This window comes from Pipistrellus kuhlii, unplaced genomic scaffold (assembly GCF_014108245.1).
Source record: "Pipistrellus kuhlii isolate mPipKuh1 unplaced genomic scaffold, mPipKuh1.p scaffold_m20_p_24, whole genome shotgun sequence".
Lineage (NCBI taxonomy): Eukaryota > Metazoa > Chordata > Mammalia > Chiroptera > Vespertilionidae > Pipistrellus > Pipistrellus kuhlii.
In genome coordinates this window covers 7,641,565-7,663,553 of record NW_023425523.1, presented here as the reverse complement: position 1 = coordinate 7,663,553, position 21,989 = coordinate 7,641,565, and the positions used below count along the sequence as shown (strand labels likewise).

The 21,989-nt window shown below is 55.0% G+C and overlaps 2 protein-coding genes and 2 non-coding genes across 7 annotated transcripts; 2 read left to right on the top strand and 2 right to left on the bottom strand.

The window, feature by feature from the left end:
• The first annotated feature begins 1,235 nt into the window (after nt 1-1,235).
• On the top strand, nt 1,236-11,925 carry SELENBP1 (selenium binding protein 1). Of its 3 annotated transcripts, XM_045586734.1 has the most exons (13): nt 1,236-1,246; nt 3,216-3,227; nt 6,053-6,109; nt 6,278-6,390; nt 6,629-6,814; nt 7,313-7,433; nt 8,717-8,899; nt 9,183-9,361; nt 10,088-10,166; nt 10,274-10,395; nt 10,903-10,995; nt 11,159-11,277; nt 11,517-11,925. In XM_045586734.1, the coding sequence occupies exons 2-13, from the start codon at nt 3,224-3,226 to the stop codon at nt 11,677-11,679; spliced, it is 1,419 nt and encodes a 472-aa protein (XP_045442690.1). In that variant the 5' UTR covers nt 1,236-1,246; nt 3,216-3,223; the 3' UTR covers nt 11,680-11,925. The 3 variants fall into 3 exon arrangements, with proteins under 3 accessions (XP_045442690.1, XP_036308905.1, XP_036308904.1); XM_036453012.2 differs by lacking the exon at nt 1,236-1,246 and having other exon boundaries at nt 3,072-3,227; XM_036453011.2 differs by lacking the exons at nt 1,236-1,246; nt 3,216-3,227 and having other exon boundaries at nt 6,034-6,109.
• LOC118727302 (protein S100-A7-like) lies at nt 2,628-21,864 on the bottom strand. Of its 2 annotated transcripts, XM_036453073.2 has the most exons (6): nt 21,704-21,864; nt 20,602-20,762; nt 19,557-19,717; nt 19,142-19,149; nt 18,852-18,864; nt 2,628-2,700 (listed from the first exon to the last, which is right to left on the bottom strand). In XM_036453073.2, the coding sequence occupies exons 2-6, from the start codon at nt 20,743-20,745 to the stop codon at nt 2,643-2,645; spliced, it is 384 nt and encodes a 127-aa protein (XP_036308966.2). In that variant the 5' UTR covers nt 20,746-20,762; nt 21,704-21,864; the 3' UTR covers nt 2,628-2,642. The 2 variants fall into 2 exon arrangements, with proteins under 2 accessions (XP_036308966.2, XP_036308968.1); XM_036453075.2 differs by lacking the exons at nt 2,628-2,700; nt 18,852-18,864; nt 19,142-19,149 and having other exon boundaries at nt 19,488-19,717.
• TRNAN-GUU lies at nt 12,880-12,953 on the bottom strand. The gene has a single exon. It is a non-coding gene; the product is annotated as a tRNA-Asn (tRNA).
• On the top strand, nt 15,954-16,024 carry TRNAG-CCC. The gene has a single exon. It is a non-coding gene; the product is annotated as a tRNA-Gly (tRNA).
• Nucleotides 21,865-21,989: the final 125 nt, after the last annotated feature.

Sequence of the window (21,989 nt, the reverse complement as noted above, 5' to 3'; positions counted from 1 at the left end):
CTGTAACACATATGATCTTCCATCCTTTATTTCTCTCTCTCTCTCTCTCTCTCACTCCATATATATATATATATATATATATATATATATACACACACATTTATGCGTGCACACTTGCGAATGCACACACACACACACACACACACACACACCGAGTGGCCAGATTATTATGATCTCTGAACGCATAATAATCTGGCCACCAGAGTATATCCTATATAATAAAAGGCTAATATGCAAATTGTCCCCTCCTCCTGGCCAGGCCAGACCCTACCCATGCACAAATTCATGCACTGGACCTAATATATATATACTGAGTAGCCAGATTATTATGTGTTCAGAGATCATAAAAATCTGGCCACTCAGTGAGTGTGTGTGTGTGTGTGTGTGTGTGTGTCTCCCTATCTCTCTCTTTTTTTTTTTAATATATTTTTTACAGAGAGGAACAGAGAACTAGAAACATTGATGAGAGAGAAACACCAACCAGCTGCCCCCTGCACATCCCAGACCGGGGATGTGTCCACAACCAAGGTACATGCCCTTGACTGGAATTGAACCTGGGACCTTTCCGTCCACAGGCCGACCCTCTCTAGGGGTGTCGAACTCAATCAGAGAAGGGGCCAAAATCTAAAATCCAGCCTAAATCCCGGGCCGAATGGTTTACTGAACAGTCATAAACTGTCATTGTGATGGAAACGCAGCGGAGTGCAGTGATGACAGCGCGGTGCGGGCCACATTGCAAGGCCTGGCAGGACGGATTTGGCCCGCGGGCCTTGTGTTTTACACATGTGCTCTATCCACTGAGCCAAACCGGTTTCGGCTCTATCTCTTTAATTGGGGTTTTGGTTACTAAGGTAACATATGCTCATTAGTTTTAAAAACACAGAAGTAAATCAAGTAAACGTGGACTTTCGATCCCTTCCTCCAGCGCCTCTCAGACAAAATGGGGAGCACCTGGATGCATGCCCTTTGTCCTCCCTCCCTCCCAGGCGCCTCTGCCTCCTCATGAAGACCAGCTGCCCCGTCAGGAACATCTCTTCTTCTCTCCCCGTTTCTCTCTCTTTCCCGAGCCTTCCAGAAACAAACGCTGAACCCTGACCATCCCTTGTGCTTTGCCCCCCCCCCCTCCTCTCCACAGACACAAAGCACAGCATACACTGCGGGCTTGGGGAGCCTTTGTTTCTGGGGCCGTGCATCCGGGCAGAAACCGAGGTGAGGGCTCCTTGGAGGAGCCACAGGGACCAGCCAGGTCAGAGCAGAGCATGAAAGAGCTTGCAATCAACCACAGGCTCTGGAACAGGCAAAAGAACTGCTTTGGGGGAGTTACACGTTCCAGAGCTTTTGATAAGAGGCTGGCCATGAGGTGTCTTGGGTGTTGGGCTACTTCAAGCCAAGAAGCAGGAAAGTAGCGAGGAGGTGGGAGAAGGGGCCCTCCAGAGAAGGAGAACCGGGGACAGAATGGAGGCAGGTGAGTGGAGGCAGCCCGGGGACTGGCAAAGGGGAAGGGGCAGCCTCAGGGGCCACCCTCTGCAGGGCAGCTGCGTCCGGGCTGACCGAAGGTGCAGTGGTGAGGATGCAGACACAGGCCATGGGTTGCGAGTGAAGTTGGGGATGGGAGGGCACCCCTGCACCACCACCTGCACCACCTGTAGGAAGTAGCAGGCCAGAGAGCATCTCCCTCTGTGGACTCGTGACCCTTCCTCACCCATGGGAGCGAGGGGGACAGGCCCCTTCACATGGGGACCAGTGTGGCCTTCCTTCCCTCCACCCTGGTGTGGAAGCCCTGTGGCTCTTTCCTCTGGAGACTTCACGCCTAAGTGTGTCCCTTCCACCACCCAGTAGATACGGCACCCAGGGCTTCACCAGGGAGAGGAGAATGACTGTGGACACGGCTCCTCGGAGAGTGGGGCAGGGGTCACCCTGTCGGGCAGCCAGCTGGGAGGAAAGAGGGAGCTTGGCTTCAGGACGGAGACCAGTTTGGGGCAGTTCCCTTGTCCAGACATTCAAACCCCGGCGGCTCCGGAGGAGGCAGCCCAGAGCGAGTTAACAGAGCAGGCCTCCCTCTGGCCTCTGTTCCTCAGCGGCAGCTGGCGGCCTGGGACCGTGGCCCCATTCCATCCCTGGGACTGTCATCGCAGGCTCAGCGCCCTGGCCCTCACTGAGTCCTCAGCTGGGGGGCTCCCTCCAGGATCAATGAAGACCCTGAGTCTTGTGACTGGTCCTAGGTGAGCTAGGGTCACTGGTGGCATGGGGCTGCCCCTGGGCCTTGGTCCCGCCCCTGGGAAACACCTGTGAGGACATGAGGGGGAGGCACTCCACTTCCGCCTCCTGAGGGTTAGGGAGGTAATAATGAGCATCGAGGCGTTTCCCTCATTTCAAAGGAAGTGAATGGGCAGGAGAGAATGGGACCTGGACACACTACCCATCCTGGTTCCCGGCAGGCAACTGGGGGATTGCAGGCCGTGGGAGGACAGGGCTGGGCCTGGTGGAGCACAGATGTCTGGAATAAGAGGACCATCTCAGGGGAGCGCTGACTTGGCTGTGCAAGGAGAAGCAAGCGGCCCACAGCTCCGGGGCCCCTGAACCCAGCAGACAAGTCCAAGGACAGGTCCAGGAGGCCCAGGACACATGCAGGACATGCACGCTCATGCTCTCACACCACCCACAGGGCACATATGCACATGCTTACACAGGCTGAGTCTCCTGGCAGGCACATGTTCCATAAGCACACAGAACACGCTCAAGTCCAGAAACACACACATAGAGAAGCACAGATGTGTGCCTCACACATAGACACAGGAACACACTCGTTCAGCCACACACACAGTAGCACCCACATGGGCACCACGGAGGTGACAGGAGCACGCACAAGCTCAGACACACACTCACACATGCCCAGGCACCAATGAAGGAGATACACACGCAGGCACAACTCGGACTACATGTCACACACACACACACACACACACACACACTCCCTGCAACTCAAACTCCAGCTGCCCAGGCTGTGTTCCTGGCCGACCGCCCTTAGTCATTCCCTCTGGCTGCAGCCCAGCCCTCCCGCTGCTCCGCCCAGACCCAGTGGTCAGATAAATTCCTCCCCTTTGCCCCCGGCCCCGCACAGCCTCCCAGGAACTTCCTGCCTTTCACTCTCACTACCGCTCAGCTCCCCTCCTCTGCCCTCTCCCGGCAGACCCAGCAGGACCCACACGTACCAGCCAGCAGCATGGGTAAGGAGGGGCCTCTGCACCAGCCCCCGGACCACCTGTAGGAAGTGGCAGAAACCTGGTGGGGGGAGAAGGGGTGGCCGGCGCACAGCTGGTTACAGAACAGAGGGCTGGATCCGGATCCTCTGTCCCCTCCTCCTCCCCACACCTGGAGGCACTGGGAAGGAGGGCAGAGGGAATGCCGCCTGGGGACAGGGCGCCTTTCTGCAGCAGAGAAGATCAGGTCTGGGCGCTTGGGAGTCGACCCTCTGTGCCCCCGACAGTCCCCGTAAGAGGCACGATCCGATTCCAGCCCCGGGCCAGCTTCTGTCTTCGGGGAGCAGGGAACCCGGGCCTTCAATGCACTCCAGCTGCCCCCAAATGGCCAGTCCCTCTTAGGGGAGCAGGAAGCCCACGGCCCCTCCCAGGGGCCTGCTGCCGCCTCCCCACCACCCTCTCAGGCTCTAAGTCCTCCCCTTCCCCACTCCGTGGGAATGGGTGTCGGGCTGAGGAGGAGTTTGGGTCTGGCTGCAAGTGTCCACGTCCTTGTCCTGGGCTGTTTCCCGGGCTGGCGGGATGCCCAGCAGGCAGCCTGGCCCTGGGAAAACTTAATGAACGTCCCTGGCTTCATCTCAAGCCCAGAGATGTTGGGAGGTCTGGCCTGAGATGCTTAGAGAGGGGTGGGCTGCGGGGAGGCCATGCAGGTGGGACCACCTGACCCGTACCTTCGCTCTCAGCCTCTGCCTGGCTTGGCGGGGCGCGCCTCACTGTCTTCACATCTGGAGGATGGAACCTCCTTCCCTCTCCGCGTCCAGACCCTCCTCCCCCTCCCCCTCGTCTTCCCGGCCACGTTCTGACCGCCTGGTTGTGTAACAGAACCACTCCCCTTAATTCTTTAGGGGGGACCTCTCTCACCCTGCCCCTGCCTCCCACTTCCCCCCACCCACCCCACTCAGGGCACTGCCTGGGATTCTTCCCCCCCTCCCTTCCTGGGACTTCCTCATATTAAATCAGGAGTGTCTCTCCTTAACAAAAGTCCTTCTGCACACAGTTTTATTTGACTTTGTTGCCACCTAGAGAAGGAGGTTGGAGATTTGATCACCCACTTTTATTTTTTAAAATATATTTTATTGTCTTTTTTTTTTTTTTTTTACAGAGAGGAAGGGAGAGGGATAGAGAGCTAGAAACATCGATGAGAGAGAGAAACACCGATCAGCCGCCTCCTGCACACCTCCTACTGGGGATGTGCCCGCAACCAAGGTACATGCCCTTGACCGGAATCGAACCCGGGACCCTTCAGCCCGCAGGCTGATGCTCTGTCCACTGAGCCAAACCGGCCAGAGCTATCACCCACTTTTAGCAAGGGAAAGGGAGGAGGCGGAGAGAGTAGACATCACACCTGGATTCTCAAACGCTGCAGCTGCCTCTCGGCCGGCCGCCTAAGCCCTTGGCAGCTGCGAGGAGTGGGACCTGCTCCCTGGCTGAAGGCCTGGGCCTGGCACCATGCAGGCTCCGCCCTGGCTACTCTGGCTCCCAGCTGTCAGGACACCCGGCAGACTGGCCCAGGGACAGGCAGAGTGCCCGGGCCTGAGAGCTCCGCGCAGGGATTTCCTTCAGCCTGCAGCTGCCCTGTGTGATCCCTCAGCCCTTCCTCCTGGCCAGGCCCGAACCCTGATGCCTCCTTCCCATAGATCAGACTTTCTTCCCATAGATCCACGTGGCTCCTCTTGCCAGACTTCGGGGGCCAGGAGAGCCCCTCCCTACAGCCCCTGGGGGTGGGCCGAACCCTCTCTTGTGCGTCTGAAGAACCCTCTCTTGGGCCGCCCCGGGGTTAAGCCGGTCTAAGGACATCCAGGATCCCGGAAACCTTCCACGCCAGCCTCCTAAGCCCCACCAGACCCTGATGGACCCGTTACATAACCCAGGCTCTGGCCAAGCCTAGGTCGGGACCTCGAGGGGAGTGTCCCAGAGCCTTGGAACAGACCTTTTGGGGAAGGAAGTGAACAGCACCACCCTGAGCCTTGGACTTGAGGGCCGCTCCTGGGGAACATCCAGTTTTCCCCGGCTCAGCCCTCTCGGTTACTTCCTGCAGAAGCAGATGTGGGGAGGCTAAGTCATGTGCCTCCGCTCCCGTGTTTACTGCATGGCCCACGGAAAAGGGGACCCAAGCCAAGAGCATAACCACTGCACCCTCCAGCCTCCCCTGCCCTGGTCCTTCCCCTGCCCTCCCCTGGGTCGTGTTGAGTGTCTGTCCACCTTCGGGTCACATGTCTACAGCCCTTCTGGTCACACCCAGCCCCATCAGGGCTCTGAGGTGCGGAGAGGATGATTGGAGGGGCTGGAGCAGGTCAGGACCTGGGACAGCAATGTGTGCCAGCACAGCCAAGGGTTGGGCAGAGCCTGAGGGAGGATGTTGAAGGATGTAGAAAAGACAGACAAAAAGAATAAGCTGGGGTGGATCTCCTGGGCCTGGCTAAGGCCACAGAGAACAGATCCAGAGGGCAAGCTGAGCCTTTATTTTGCAGTCAGCGATAGACAAGGGAGTGGTCACCGGAGTTACGGTGTTCTTGTGCGGTTCTCTTGTTTTGGCTGCACCTCCCACAGCCCATTAGCTCATTAGCTACCCAGATAAGATCTAGGGAGCATAAGGACAAGCTTAGTTGTGCTAAGTGGGCTGTGCCCTCTACGCTGGGACTTGGTGGTGGCTTTGCAAACCGATCAGTCCGTTGGTCCGAGGCTTAACCCTAGAGCCGTCTGCCTTGGCCACGGTAGGGCGTGGGTGGCAGCTGGTCAGGAGGAACCTTCGCCCTCCGGAGTGTGGCTCACCCCCATGCCCATTGTTTCCGCAGCCACCAAGTGCGGGAGCTGCGGACCCGGCTACCCCTCTCCCCTAGAGGCCATGAAAGGTAAGGGGGCCATGTTGGAGACTCCGCACCTTGGGAAGGAACTCTGACAGCCAGCGCCCTCTACTGACGATGCTATAGCTGCTGGGGTTGGGGGGTACAGCTAGCACTGTCCCTGCCTATTCCTCTCCACCCCGCCCCCCTCCCCCATGGCCCGCTTTCTCCCCGCAGGGCCCCGGGAAGAGATAGTCTACCTGCCCTGCATTTACCGAAACACCGGCATTGAGGCCCCGGATTACCTGGCCACGGTGGACGTTGACCCCAAGTCTCCCCAGTATTGCCAGGTAGGGGGGGCTTGGGCAGTCAAGTACCCCACGGTGCTTGCTGCAAGTCCTGGCCCCGGGATGCCCTGCCCCAGCTCCACGCTCCCTCGTCCTCCTGTCCATTGCACAAGGCACCCAGAGGTGCGAGGGGAGTGTGAGGGCCCAGCCTGCACGGCACTGCCAGCCAAAGCGGGCACCTAGTCCCTCGGGAGCGGAGGCGTGGCCTGGCTGAGCACCGCCCCTTTCCCCCCTCCCCCAGGTCATCCACCGGCTGCCCGTGCCCCACCTGAAGGACGAGCTGCACCACTCGGGCTGGAACACGTGCAGCAGCTGCTTCGGGGACCGCAGCAAGGCCCGCAGCAAGCTGGTGCTGCCCAGCCTCATCTCCTCCCGCGTCTACGTGGTGGATGTGGGCACCGAGCCCCGCGCCCCGAAGCTGCACAAGGCATGTCCTAATGTACCCCCCACCCTGGGCAGCCTCGATCGGCACCACGGGGCAGGGCCTGGAGGGCAGTGGGAGAGCATTTGCCCAGTAGGAGCCCGTGGCTTCCCTTAGGCAAGAGCCTCCCACCTCCCCTCAGCACTTGGCTGCGTTTCCTCCTCAGCGGGCGCCGGCTGCCGGCTGCTGGTGTACCGTGGACCCGGCATTGATCTGTCCCACAAGCAGCTTAAGGCCCCATGGGGCTGTGAGCGCCTCAGGGCAGAGAGAGGGGGCAGAGCCAGTGCCTTCTGCCCCGGGAGCTGGCATTCTTTCTCTCTGACGCTCTCTGGCTGCTAAGTGACCAGACTGGACCCCTGCCACATTCCCACAGGGAAACGGCGTCGTTTTGAAGGAAAAGAGTCTGCTCAGCAGGAAGACATGGGTGGGGAGGGCAGTGAAGGAGTGGGGAGTGGGGCCTCCCGGGCCGGTAAGATTCTGCTGGCATGCCTTCCCCCTCTCCAGGTCATTGAGCCCGAGGACATCCACGCCAAGTGTGGCCTGGGCTACCTTCACACCAGCCACTGCCTGGCCAGCGGGGAGGTGATGATCAGCTCCCTGGGGGACCCCAAGGGCAATGGCAAAGGTACCCGCTGGCCCTGCAGCATATCTGGGGGGGGGGAGTGAGGGGGTCAGGCCCCACGCTGGGGAAGGATGGGACAACCTTCCAGGGAGAACCAGGGGGCACCCGACATTTAAACCACAGTCAAGTAACTTCAGCTCTTTCCATTGTTTCTGTGACAATGAGCCTTGACTAATGAATCCACTTCAAAGTCATGGTTAGAGCAGCCTGCCATGGGGCGTGTGTGCCCACAGCCAGGGCCCCAGAGAGCACATTCATTTCAATCAGCCTTCGTGAAGTATGAGCAAATCTCACAGTTCTTGGGACCCTTCATCTCTACCTTTGCCATGCCTGTTATGGTGATCGGAGTGGACACTTATAAAATGTCTCATGTGCAGACACAGCCCGGGAGAGGGGCTACTGTGAGCTTTAGGAAGCCAGCGGGGGCGAGGGGACAGCGGGGGGGGGGGGCAGATTGGAGTGAAATGTCCGTTAAGGTCATCGAGTTGATGTCCCTGCACTAGGTCTACTTAACTGCTTTTTCCGGGAGACGATAGGACCACGACATTCCTAGACTTTTTTTTTTTTTTTTAAGTATCGTTTATTGATTTTTAAGGAAGAGGGAGAGAGAGGAAAAAAGCATCAATGAACTGACTCTTGCATGCAAGCAACCCACGCATGTGCCCTGACCAGGAATCAAACCGGCTGCCTTTTTGTGCAAGCGATGACGCCCAGCACACTGAGCCACACTGGCCAGGGCCATATTCCTGCATTTAATGACATTAGGAGTAGACATCAAATTGTATTAAAAAAAAAAAAAAGTATCAACCTGTCGTACACAGCAAGGAAAAAACATTGGGTGTTCACGTTGACGTACACATAAATATAATCTGTCTGCTCTGTAAAAAAACAAAGTGAGCAGACTGGAACTGAGACCCGAGCAGGAATCGAACCCCGAGAGTGGGAGGCGAGACGAGATGAGAGAAGCACGAGAGAAGCACGGGGTGCAGAGTCCCAGGAGGCTTCCTGGCTCAGCGGGAGGGAAACACCCCCTGTGGTCTGGGAGAGGGATGAGGGATGAGGGGGGATGTGAGGTAGAGGCATCGAGTAAGTCCCCCCCCCTCCCACCTGACACTCCTGGTGAGGCCCCTTGGACACGTGACTTGAAGGAGCTGCCCACCCCAGTGGGAGGAGCGGGTGCCAGGTGCTGGGCTCGGTGCCTATCGGCCGTGCCTGGGGCGAGGCTGGGCAGGGGTCCTCTGTCTGGACTGCCCCTCCTGCCACCTCCTACTTGCTTTCCTGCTCAGGGGGGTTCGTGCTGCTGGATGGAGAGACCTTCGAGGTGAAGGGGACGTGGGAGAAGCCAGGGGGCGCTGCGCCTCTGGGGTATGACTTCTGGTACCAGCCTCGGCACAACGTCATGATCAGCTCCGAGTGGACAGCTCCCAACGTTCTAAGAGACGGCTTCAACCCCGCGGATGTGGAGGCTGGTGAGGATTCCCCTGGGGAGGGATGGGGTGGGGGGTGTCAGCAGGAGCGTGGGTGCAGGCCCTCTTTCTGCTCCCAAACCCCACTCCCCAACCCCTCCCTTCCCTCAAGTGGACCCCAGCCCCTTGGGTGAAGGGGTAGGAGGTGCTGAGTGCTCTGATCGCTCAGGGTGTCCCGATCCCACCGACCCCATATCCAGCTTCCTGCCCAGGGCCGGGCCCCAGCTGTTGTCCATGCCCTCCTGCCCCACCCCTGAGCCCGCCCTTCGGCCCCGTGCCCATGCAGGACTGTACGGGAGCCACCTGTACGTGTGGGACTGGCAGCGCCACGAGATCGTGCAGACCCTGACCCTGCAGGACGGGCTCATTCCCCTGGAGATCCGCTTCCTGCACAACCCCGCCGCCGCCCAGGGCTTCGTGGGCTGCGCCCTCAGCTCCAGCATCCAGCGCTTCTTCAAGAACGAGGTGCCCCGTGCCCCCGGGCCCCGTCCGGCCATCCTGTCGTCCCCTCTGGCCAGGCTTCGGTAGACATGATGCTCTCCTCTCCCTGGGAGTAACCAGGCCTCTCTGAGCCTGGCTCGCCCCCCCCCCCCCCCCCAGAATTCTCCAGGGCCCAAAACATGGCCACCTGCCTGCCTCTTTACTCTCAGTCCTTAACTATGTCCTCCTTAGCCCTACCTGGCCATCGTTATTCATTCATTTATTCAACAGAAGACGGTGGGTCTGCACCGGGCTAGATGCTGGGCAAACAGACTTTTTTTTATTTTTTATTTTTTAATAAGTCTTTTCTTTTTTAATATATTTAATTGACTTTTTTTACAGAGAGGAAGGGAAAGGGATAGAGAGCTATAGATAGAGAGCTATAATAGAAACATCGACCAGCTGCCTCCTGCACACGCCCCCTACTGGGGATGTGCCCACAACTAATGTACTTGCCCCTAACGGGAATCGAACCTGGGACCCTTCAGTCTGCAGACCAACGCTCTATCCACTGAGCCAAACCGGTTTCAGCATGGGCATACAGACTTGATTCCTGCCTTAAGGAGCCCACTCACCCCAGAACGAGACCCCAGTGGCACAGACGCCCTGTGCCCACCATCTCCCTGCAGACATAGGCCCCGGGGAGACCCCGATCTGCCCCCAACCCCAACTCTGACAGGCTCCCCTCTCCTCCCCCTAATCCCCGTGCAGGGAGGCACCTGGTCGGCAGAGAAGGTGATCCAGGTGCCGCCCAAGAAGGTGAAGGGCTGGATGCTGCCTGAGATGCCAGGTGGGTGCCAGGCGTGGGTGGGTGGGAACCGGGAGGTTGATATTGGCCCGGGGAGCGGGAGTCCTCAAAGCCTCTGGCCCGTCCCCCACCCCTGCCCCCTCCCCCAGGCCTGATCACTGACATCCTGCTGTCCCTGGACGACCGCTTCCTGTACTTCAGCAACTGGCTGCACGGGGACCTGCGTCAGTACGACGTCTCTGACCCCCAGCGGCCCCGGCTCACCGGGCAGGTGGGAGCCCTAGCAGCGGGAGGGGGAGGGGAGAAGGAGGGAGAAGAAGAGAAACTGCCCAAGGAAAAGGGTGTGAAGGGGCTGGGGGTGTGAAGGGAGGTACAGGAAAGGCAAGAATGGGGGCTGAGGCCAAAACCGGTTTGGCTCAGTGGATAGAGCGTCGGCCTGCGGACTGAAGGGTCCCGGGTTCAATTTTGGTCAAGGGCATGAACCTTAGTTTCGGGGGCACATCCCCAGTGGGGGGTGTGCAGGAGGCAGCTAATCCATGTTTCTAACTCTCTATCCCTCTCTCTTCCTCTCTGTGAAAAATCAATAAAATATATATATATTTTTTAAAATTATATATATATAGAAGAATGGGAGCTGAGGGGTGGTGCAGGACAGGACTGCAGGGAGCCCTCGCTTCCCTGGGAAAGGGAGGGAGGGAGGGAGAGACCCTGGCTGAGGCAGATGGCTCTTTCTGCGCTGCTGCCGTCCCACCTTCTCTGCCCCTCCCCGTCCACCCAGCTCTTCCTGGGGGGCAGCATCGTGAAGGGGGGCCCCGTGCAAGTGCTGGAGGACCAGGAGCTGAAAGGCCAGCCAGAGCCCCTGGTGGTCAAGGTGAGGCGCTCTCCCCGCCCGCCCGCGGGCACCCTCAGGTCCGCGCCGCAGGGGTATGGGGGAAGGGAGAGGGTGGGGGGAGCATCTCAGCAAGCTCTCGGGGTTTGGGGGGTGCCTGGGATCCCCTCCAGGGCCCCGGGGGCTGACCCCTGGTTTTCCCAAGGGGAAACGGGTGGCTGGAGGCCCTCAGATGATCCAGCTCAGCCTAGACGGGAAGCGCCTCTATGTCACCACGTCGCTGTACAGCGCCTGGGACAAGCAGTTTTACCCTGATCTCATCAGGTGAGACGCAGGCAGCCTGGGCTTGCCTCCCCAGCCTCCCCTCCCCCCGCCCCTCCCACCCCTCCCCTCCCCAGAAGTCTCGGGCTTTCTGAGGATTCCTCAGGCACCCACCTGCCCCGCCACACAGACCCTGCTCCCTCCCCGGGAACCTAGTTGTGCACCCACAATGCCTTGGGGGAAGGGGATGTCCCCCTCTGACCTCTCTCTTCTCCCCCCCACCCCCCTCCCATCGCCACCAGGGAAGGCTCCGTGATGCTGCAGGTTGATGTGGACACAGTAAAGGGAGGGCTGAAGTTGAACCCCAACTTCCTGGTGGACTTCGGGAAGGAGCCCCTCGGCCCAGCCCTGGCCCATGAGCTGCGCTACCCCGGGGGTGACTGCAGCTCTGACATCTGGCTCTGAAGCGCACCCCTCGGAGCCAGCCCCCGGCCACGTTCTGAGCCCTCTCTTCCCCGGGGACCTGGCTTCCCTCTGCTCCCTGGGCCACCGCCCGTGGCAGCTCGCCCTCCCAAAGCCAGACGGAGGCTGGCGAAAGGCATGGAGCCGAGTCTCCAGGCACCAACCACTGCTATGTGCTGCTCACCGTGCTGTCTCTGCGTGAGCTCTTGAGATTATTTCACACAAAAAATAAACCTATTCCTTAGGTCACCGTGTCTCAGAGGTCATGGGGCCTGTGGTTTCTCTCCTATCTTGCACAGGAACGTCCTGAAGAGGACTCAGGGGTCACATTCGCGGCGACAACGTGCTGCTTCTCTTGCTGACAGAACCACGGGCCCTACAACGCGTGTGTCACGCCTCACTCATCCACTAGGGGGCAGTGCCTCGCAGCACGCGGCAGTGACATTGACCCACTTCCAATTTTTACAAGCTCCCCTCCTTCAGAAGGTGCTTGATAAACGTCAGGGAACATGTATTTGATGTTCCTCCTCACCTTCATTTGGAAGCTCATGAAAATCCCCTCCAAGTAACAAAAATAAGATGATCCAGCCCCAGGCACACAGGAAGATAACCATGAACAGTGTGTGGTCTCAGAACTCCAAAGAAAATTCTAAGGCAAGGATGGTCAAGGGAATCGAGGCAAAAAAAAAGATAGGGTGTACACGAAGGATGAAGGTGACAGGAATGGAATCTGCATGGGATCACATGTAGATGTAAGACGTGTTTCTTATAATTTACATCTCTTTAAAAACGTGGGATTGACGCAACAACAGTAATAATGGCAGATTTTGGGGCTTAAAGCATATGTCAAGGGCAACCCATGGCGACCACAGCATAGGGGCAGGCTGTGGTAAGTTACAGATAATGTGCTCTAGAGCCTAAAGCAGCCGCTGAAATAACAAAGGAGTGATATGTAATAAGTCCACAAAAGGAGGGAAAATGGAGTCTTGCAGGACGCACGTCAACACCGCATTAGAGCGATTGCTCTTTCTACCCGGTGGAAATGCTTGTGTATAATAAGATGATGAGAACACCATTATCTGTAAGCCCATAATGACAGGAACCAACTTGGGAAGAAGTTAGTGGAGGAAGTTCTCTTTTCTGTGATTGTTGAAAGGGAGAGGTAACAAAGGTTTGGCTTTTGCTTTTAAAGGATAACAAAGGCGTCCCTGGGTGGACTCGAACCACCAACCTTTCGGTTAACAGCCGAACGCGCTAACCGATTGCGCCACAGAGACCCATAGAAACTAGCTTCTCCATGTCGGAGGGATCAGGTCCTCAGTCCCGGCTAGGTAGAGCCATAGCTTTGTGGGTGGACAGAGGGCCGGGCGGACTCCCAGACCTCGGAAAACCGAAGACGTGGAGTCCGCGCTGCGTGCTGGTTGCGTCTGAAACCCGTGCTTGGGTCGATCTGAAGGCAACGGAGCAGCCGAATAACCCGCCCGGCCCTGCTCCACCGGCGCCTCCCATCCTGAGCCCCAGGGCGGGCCAGGGGGGATGCGGGCAGGGGAAGCTGTGGGCCTCCTGACTGCGGGGGGCGGGGCGGGGCCCAAGAGGCAAACGCGAAAAGGCGGGAGCTCCTCCTAGGTTGGGCATTTTACATTTGCCGTATCACGCAATCATTTAAAAGTAATTTTGCAAATAATAATAATAATAATAATAATAATAATAATAATAATTTTGCACTGTTTCATTTTGGATATTCCCCATTGCTCATGGCTTTATGGTCTCTAATATTTTTCCTGCAATCTGTTCATTCCATCCAATGAATTTATTATCTCTAAAGATTGACTCTACACATTCGCACACGTTCCGCGTTTTTTTGTTGTTTTTTTTTAAAATATATTTTATTGATTTTCTTAGAGAGAGGGATAGAGAGTTACGTAGAAACATCAATCAGCTGCCTCCTGCATGCCCCCTACTGGAGATGTGCCCGCAAACCAAGGTACATGCCCTTGACCTGAATCGAACCTGGGACCTTTCAGTCCGCAGGCCAATGCTCTATCCACTGAGCCAAACCGGTTTCGGCTGTTCTGTGTTTCTAATGTACTCTTTGGACATGTGCAAGAGACATGGTACCAGCATGCATGTTCTCCCGGCTGCTGTTAGCATCGTGTCGGTTATGGCTGGGCCTCGTGCACTGATGACGCCCCCCTGGGCACGCCCGGCATTCTCTGACTGGACGGCGGGCGTTGCCATAGTGTACCTTCTTGCGGACTGGCTATGTTGGTGGTGCTATGGATCTTACGGGGCTTTCTTCTGGGGTCCAGTTGAGTGACTTGCCCGCAGTTTGGTCCGTTGGGGACTTGCTTGTTTGAGCTTTTAGGTAGGTCAGCCTCCCACAACTGAGGGGAGACCTCCCTGAGCGCTCTGCGCAGGGGCCCATGCATTGTGAGTAGTCCTGTCAGGCTGGTGTGAGCACCACCCACTGGAACTTAGGATCTCTGCAGAAGTTTCTTTTTTTTTAAATTTTAAATTTTTATTTTTTTATTTTCAGAGAGGAAAGGAGAGGGAGAGAAAGACAGAAACATCAATGATGAGAATCACCCATTGGCTGCCTTCTGCATGCCCCCTCCACCCACCCCCCCATCAAGCCCAAAACCTGGGCATGTGCCCTGATCAGAACTGAACCCAGGACCCTGCAGTCCGCAGGGCCAAGTGCTGTCCACTGAGCCACACCCGCTAGGGCTCTACAGAAGTTTCTTCCATTGGCCTCAGGCAGTTTCTTCACAAGCACGTCCTGGTCGGTGCTCTGTGTGTACCTGAAGGAGACTTCCCACAGGCCCGGATTCTCCTGTCCGTTGCTCTCCTCCCTGTGGGGCAGGAGAGTAAAACATGAGGAGAATGCTTTGGCAGACGGGGAAACTGAGACAGACAGCCATTCCAGCCGGCCTCACCCAGCAGCACCCAGACTCCCCTGCCCCTCCTCCCTTGCACGTGCACTGCATTAAGCATGAAGCCCTCAGGACAATGAGGATCTGATCAGCATCAAATAATCAACGCGTTCCATCTGCTGCCTGCAGAGACAGCGTTTTGTTCAAACTAGAGAGAACATCTAGGCTTCAGTCGTGTAGGCTTCCGGGCCAGAAAAGCACCCAAACCAGACCAAGTGACACCAGCACTGGGATCAGAACCAGGTGTAATGACTCCCAACACACACATACACACACACCCTACCACCAACCAATCAGTAGAGACCAGGACCCTGACCCTATCTGGGCTCATTTGGATGAATCAGCATGTTAAAGGGCACACCTGGAAAGCTGATGAATGTTCTATGTGTTTCCCAAACTTCTCTCATGATGAGAGTCACCTGGTGGAGTTGTTAAACTACAGATTTCTGAATCCCAACTAAGAAGTGCTAGAGCACTAAGTTAAGTATACAATTTTATCTATAAGTTCCCAAAAATTCTAGTTTAGCACTTCTTAGTTGGGATTCAGGAATCTGTAGTTTAACAATACCACCAGGTGATTCTCATCATGAGAGAAGTTTGGGAAACACTGACTCTAAGGTAAGTAGTTTGAGATTGACAATTGCAGTTTCTGGGTGAATTTTATCCCAGGATAAACAAGGGATCTTGGAAAGGGTCTTTATCAGAGTTGTGTGTGAGCTGACACAGCAGATATTTTTAAAAATATATATATTTTATTGGTTTTTCACAGAGAGGAAGAGAGAGGGTTAGAAACATCGATGAGAGAGAGTCATCCACCAGCTGCCTCTTGCACACCTCCTACTGGGGATGTGCCTGCAACCAAGGTACATGCCCTTGACCGGAACCGAACCCGGGACCTTTCAGTCCACAGGCCGACGCTCTATCCCACATGTGTCAAACACAAGGCCCGCGGGCCAAATCCGTCCCGCCAAGCCTTGCAATGTGGCCCGCACCGCGCTGTCATCACTGCACTCCGCTGCGTTTCCATCACAATGACAGTTTATGACTGTTCAGTAAACCATTCGGCCCACGATTTAGGCTGGATTTTAGATTTTGGCCCCTTCTCTGATTGAGTTCGACACCCCTATGAGTCTATCCAATGAGCCAAACCAGTTTCGGCCAAAGCAGATATTTTTATATTGGAATTTTAATGTCCCCACTTTGTGTTGCTTTCTGATGTCTTGAGCCTTTGACCAGAATGTCTGTTGGTTTGTGAGCTCCATCTTCCCAAGACAACTGAGCTGGTATGCAGTTTGATATCAAGAGACATTGGTACCTCAGTAGTAAGAACATTACCCTCAAAGGGTGTTGATGGTTCAGTGGTAGAATTCTTGCCTCCCATGCAGGAGACCCGGGTTCAATTCCTGGTCAATGCATCTTGTGTGACTTCCTTTTACTGCCTGACAACTGGGCCCGCCAAGGAGAGATCCTGAGAGGGAGCACTCAGGTCTGCATGGATCTGGTGAAAGGCTCCTAGAACCTACACCAGACACCCTGAGCCACACCCTGAGCCTAATGTTAACTTCCTTACCCCTAGGGGCCTCCGAGTGCCTCCCGGGGCCCTCCCTGTCTTAGGAAGGATCCTGTGTACCTGGCCATTTGTGTCCACAGTATTGAAATTTATATTTTTTAAAAGGGGAAAACAAACGACAGATTCTGGGAGCGTTTTTTCAGCTTTCTTTCATTCCTCTTGAATCCTCGGAACAGATTCATATTTGAGAATGCTAATGTGATTGATTTACAGACTACAGTGATTCATTTTCATCCAAAAGTCTTTGGAGAAGCCCCCTAACCCACAGTGGTTTTAAATACGAGATCAGTGACATGGAGTTTTTTTCCCCTCCTTTCTGTTTTAAAGATAAACTTGACTTATTTCATTTCAAGAGTTTCCAAGTCTGCCCTGGCCTGCGTGGCTTAAGGAGTCGGGGGTTTGATTCCTGGTCAAGGACACATAATTGGGTTGCAAGATCCCGGCACCCCCACCCCCCTCCTTGGGGCACATGCGGGAGGCAACGGTAATGTGTCTCCCTCACATCTGATTTCTCCCTCTCTCTCTCTCTCTCTCTCTCTCTCTCTCTCTCTCTCTCTCTCTCTCTCTCTCTCTCCCTTCCACTTGCTCCAAAAATCAATGGAGAATGGGGATTAACAAAACAAAACAAAAAACAGTTTCCTCAGTCTGAGATTGTCTCTCTACATTTTAAGTATAAAACAATGGTGATACTGTGTTGTTAGCATTGAAGTTATTTTATTCATATATTTGTGGGTTGGTTTTTTTGTTTGTTTGTTTTTAACTCTCTTGGAAGTCTGAAATTTAATTAATGAATTCTGAATTGTGGTATACTTTCTTGCTTTTGTCTCTGTCAACAGGAATCAGGATTTAGGTGGTAGGGGTTGGGGACAGCAGGAATTCTGATTTATTAAAGGAATAGGTTTAATTGCTTATAAGGTAAAGTTTTTAAAGATTGTATTATCTCCGGATTTTCCCTTTACTGTTTGCTGAAAAAAAATACTATCTTTGACCCCCTTCCTGAGGGAAAGTCATGCATGACCTGTGAGAAGCTCCCTCCATATTCCAATCTTTTCCTCCTCTTCCTCTTCCTTCTCTGCTTCCTCCTCTTTCTCCTTCTTTGCTCCCTTCTCCTTTTTTTTCTTCTTCAGTGAAGAAGCTGGAAGAACGTGGGGGGAGAGGGGTGAGGACCCACAAAGCAAGGGCTGCAGGAGAATTTTATTTGTGAGCTTGAAGGAGAGTGAGGAAAGAGAAATAAGCAACGGGAAAGCACAGCAAAGATGTGAATAGCGTTGTCTTGGCCTACAGCCTTTTCAGAATATTCAGGTGATACAAATAAAGGGATTTCGCTTTTATTTTCAACTACAGGTTGGTTCCTAGAGAGCATTCTTTAAGCTCACATCATGCTAACAGCTCAGCCTCATGGGCCATGTCTCCATAGGGCTGTCCTTGGTTGCAGTAAAGAGTCATGTCCAGCCCTAACTGGTTTGGCTCAGTGGATAGAGCATCAGCCTGTAGACTGAAAGGTCCCAGGTTCAATTCTGGTCAAGGGCATGTGCCTTGGTGGTGGGCACATCTGCAGTGGGAGGTGTGCAGGAGGCAGCTGGTCGATGTTTCTCTCTCATTGAGGCTCTGGAACTAGAGAGAGGTGGTGATGTGATGCGGTAGTGGTTGTGGAAAATTGTGAACGTCTGTAATGTCACTGGCATGCACATTCCGAAGGATCACAGACAAATTAACAGTTTATTTAAATTAGATTTTATTAACATTTTATTCTATTTCATTTAAAGTACATTTTATTTTAACTGCATGGTACAAAAACGTAAAATGTTAAGCAAATATAAGAAAAATGCAAATATTTAAGAACTCCATCTCAAGAGGAAGCCCTCTCTGCCATGGCAGCTGCCACGCTGCAGCCCCGGATCCGGGACCCCAGGCCTCCAGGAGCTGCAGGTGGTTCTGCCTCTTGGAGGTCAGGGAAGGCTGTGCCCGGAGCTGCTCTGGCTCTGGAGAGGCCCTGGAGCCGGCGTTGCCTCTTGAGGTCTGTTTGGCTCTTGCCCTGGAGCTGGTTCTGTAGATCCCAGAAGAGAACATGTGATCACCGTGACTGCCTCGGTGTGCCTTCTAGAGACAGAAACTCTCCCCTAGCCATCGATGGAGTCCCCAGCTCAAGAGCCACCCAGGAAGTCCTCCCGGACTGCAGGCCCTGGGCATGGGATCTAAGCAACTCTGCTCCTGCCTAACCCCAGCCTCTGGAAGCTCTTCTCTGTGTGGCTTAGCCCCCCACTCACCCACCCCATCCTCCTCCTTCTTCTCTGCCTCTGCGGGCTCACAGCGCTCCAGCTCTGAAAGGAGCAGCTGGGTGCAGGGTTCAGGTCTGAGCTGGTTCTATAGATCCAAGGACAGAGGCAGGTGGGAAGGGCCCTGTGGGGAAGGGCACGCCTCTTTGCACGGCTAGCGGAGTGCACTGTCACTAATGACTCAGCCTGAGCTTTCTGCTCATCACTCCCTGCCCTCTCCTCTCCGCTCCTCTTCAGTCCTGTCTTCTCTCTACCTGCCCACTTTCTGGACTCCAGCACTAGCTTTACTCCTCACGCCTGGAACACCCATCGCTCTGTGCTTTCCCCAGACACACAGCTCCCAGCATTTAGCAAACCATTGCGAGGGTCAGCTCAGCAGACAGGGTGGCTCTCAACCTCCACAGGGACACCCACATGGGCTAACACACACACACACACACACACACACACACACACACACACTCACACACACACACACACACACACACACACACACACACGGACACACAACATTGGGACAGGACACAGCCCAGAAGCCCAGGACACAGGAAAAGGGATCCAATCCTCTGGGCACTGCTGAGTGTCCCATGCACACTGACCAGAGCCATGTGCCCCCAAAGCCCTCCACCCAATGCTACTTCAGTGATGCCATCCCCCCTATGTCCCTGGGGTTGTGCTGGGCAGGAGGGCGGGGCTGGAGGCACCGTGTTCACACCTCCCTCGGCTCCTGCTCCCTGCAGTTCCTGGATCCCCAGATGCTGATCACCCCTTGAGAAGGAAAAGCATGGCTGGGCCAGCAGAATGCTCTGCACTGCTGACCCTGGGACCTGGCAGGCTGGCTGCACTAGGGAGCAGGGGCAGAGGTGGACAGAGGCCCTGCTGAGAGAGGTGGTCAGTTGTGCTGGAGGCCAAAGGGAGGGCACCCTCCTGGCACATCCCTGGGTAATCCCCCATGGAGAATCCACAATTACATTCACGAAGAAAACCCATTTCTGACAGCGTAAGTAGCCAAAGAAAAGCAGGAAACTGGGCTTTATCTGAGCAAGAGACACTTTATTGTTTCTTGGGGTTTCTGGAGGCCTCAGGCTGGGTGGGGCTCACTGATCATCCCCAGAACAAAGAGGGGCTCCGTGGCTATGATTGTGGTAGTCCGTGGCTATGACTCCCAACACTGTCAGGAACTCGGAAAAATCGATCTTCTTATCCTTGTTCTTGTCGTGGTCCTCAAAGATGTGGGCCAAGAAATCTTTGCCCCTTTTATCCTGTGGAAAAGACAAATTCAGTCCCAAAAGTGTTATGGGTGGAAGAGGAGGAGGAGGCAAACAGGAGGAGGGGGAGAGAGACACCTGGGGCCGCACAGGTGTAGCTGGTGTGGGCCAGTGGAGGGTGTCTGGGGATGACGGGGACATTAGCATTCCCCTGCAGGTCACTAAGGGAGATTCCTTGGATCTAATATCAGCATGAAAGAGAGAAGTAGTGCTGGTGGGCAGACTCTGCCCAGAGCCCCACTGATCAATGAGCTGGTGGGTGGGTGGTCTTTAGACCCAGACCTGCTCCCCCACCCACTTCCAGGACCCAATCTACCTAAGTTCTACTCAGAAAATAAAGGTAGGCCCTACCCCTTGTCTCTTCATTCCTAACCCTCCTCTCCTGTCTCCTATCTGCCTTCCCGAATCTTCCATGCTCCGTGCCCTCAGTAGCCTCTCTTTTTGTAACCAGTTCAGTGCATTCTGACTGTCAGACTAAATCTGGTCTACAAATGAGCTTTTCATTGTAATGAAAGGTGTTACATTTTATCAGCCATGGAATTTCCATCGCCTTCCCTTGAATCTCAGAGAACCTGATGGAAGCTTCTAGAGGCAGAGCCTGAGCCTATGGGCTTCAGTCTCCTGGATGGACAGTGACCAGTGGGAGGGGACCCATTCTTCACTCTCCTATTTGACCACCTAATAACCACCCTTCATCTCCAGATGCCTTTACTCTTGGCCACCTGTATCATCTCTTTCATCCTGATCATGACTCAGGAGAGCCCTCTTAGGCCTTTTTCGCAGATGAGAATATGGAGGATGAGAGAATGGGATTGATTTGTCCAAGATCCTCTGCCATGCCAGGCCCCAAGCAACCTTGAGAAGTCACCCAGACTCACACAGGCCTTGAGGAAGTTGGGGAAATTCTCCTTCAGCATCTTCAGCAGGCCCTGCTTGTCAATCTTGTCATCAGGTTTGGTGTATTTGTGGAACAGGTCGATCAAGTCCATCACGGACTTCTCAACTGGAGTGTTGCTGCTCATCTTGGTTTTCAAGGAAGCTGCCAGAGAGAAAGACGGGACCGTTGTTATCCCTCCCCCGAGGTCAGGGTCCCTAAGTCAGGACAATGGGTGGGAACTGGGCATCCAGTGAGGTGAGGCTCAGGTGGAGCAGAAGGAGCTGTTCACCTAGGAGGTGGGGTGAGAAGCTCACAAGGAGGAGAGTGTGACCAAGGCTGGGGCCCGGACCCGTGCAGGTCAGGGCCCAGAGGAGATGGAGGAGAACACAGAAGCCCACTGTGGACAGAGCCACAGGAGGCAGAAGCAGAGAGGGTAGGTACTTCCACCGACAGTCTGGACCCCAAGCAGAGAAATAGGACAGTGCAGCCCTCACACCCCAGACTTTCCAAAGCACCCAAGAAATGTGGGCATCTAACAAAAACTACCACTGTCTCCCTATCTGGGAGAAAGAACCCTGCTGTTATGTCCCTAAGGGAAACCACCCAAGGCCTTCTGTCAACTTGGCCAAGGCCTTAGCTGAGCCCTGTGCACAGAAGGTCACTGGTCATTCCCTCAGCTGGGGAGGAGGTCCAAACCTTAGCTGATGGGTCACCAGGGCAAGGTGAGTGGGCATTGCTAGCCTGGGTTTAGGAGAATCTTCAAGACTTTGGGAGAGACCCCCACTGTCCCCAGAGGTTGGGGTGCAAAGTCTGTGGCCTGAGAGTCAGATGACTCCAGAGAGAAAAGAAGGCAAGGAGGAAGAGAAAGGTTCCTACACTTAGCTCCCATCAGGGATGTTTCACAGAGTTGTCACAGAAGAGCCAAAAGAGCAGTGGGAGCATCAGTACAGACATCTTGTAGATAGGCCCTCGGGACCAAGTGGGATGAAGTTGGAAAGACCCATAACAGGCAGAGTTGAGTCTGGATCTAGGCTCCTGAATCCTCTCCCATCATACTCCTGCCCTGATGAACCCCCCTGGCACACAGTTAGGTGCAGACTTACCAGAGCTGACGAGGTGTCACTGAGGAGAAGGATGAGTGTGCTGTGCATCTGGGCAAAGACTGGTCCCTTTATAAGGCCCAGTCTGGCTCCTCCCAGGCAATGGGAGCCCTTGGGCCATGTTCTTTCTCTGCTTCCTGGACCATTGCCTCACTCAGGTGGGTGGCACACACCTACGGGTGTGTGTTCATCTTGTTCCTGTAAAATCCCAGGCAACTCCTAAGGGATTGCACTATTCTAGAGCATTCTTCTGTGGGTAAGGAAATCTAGGGCTGGGATGGGGAAGACA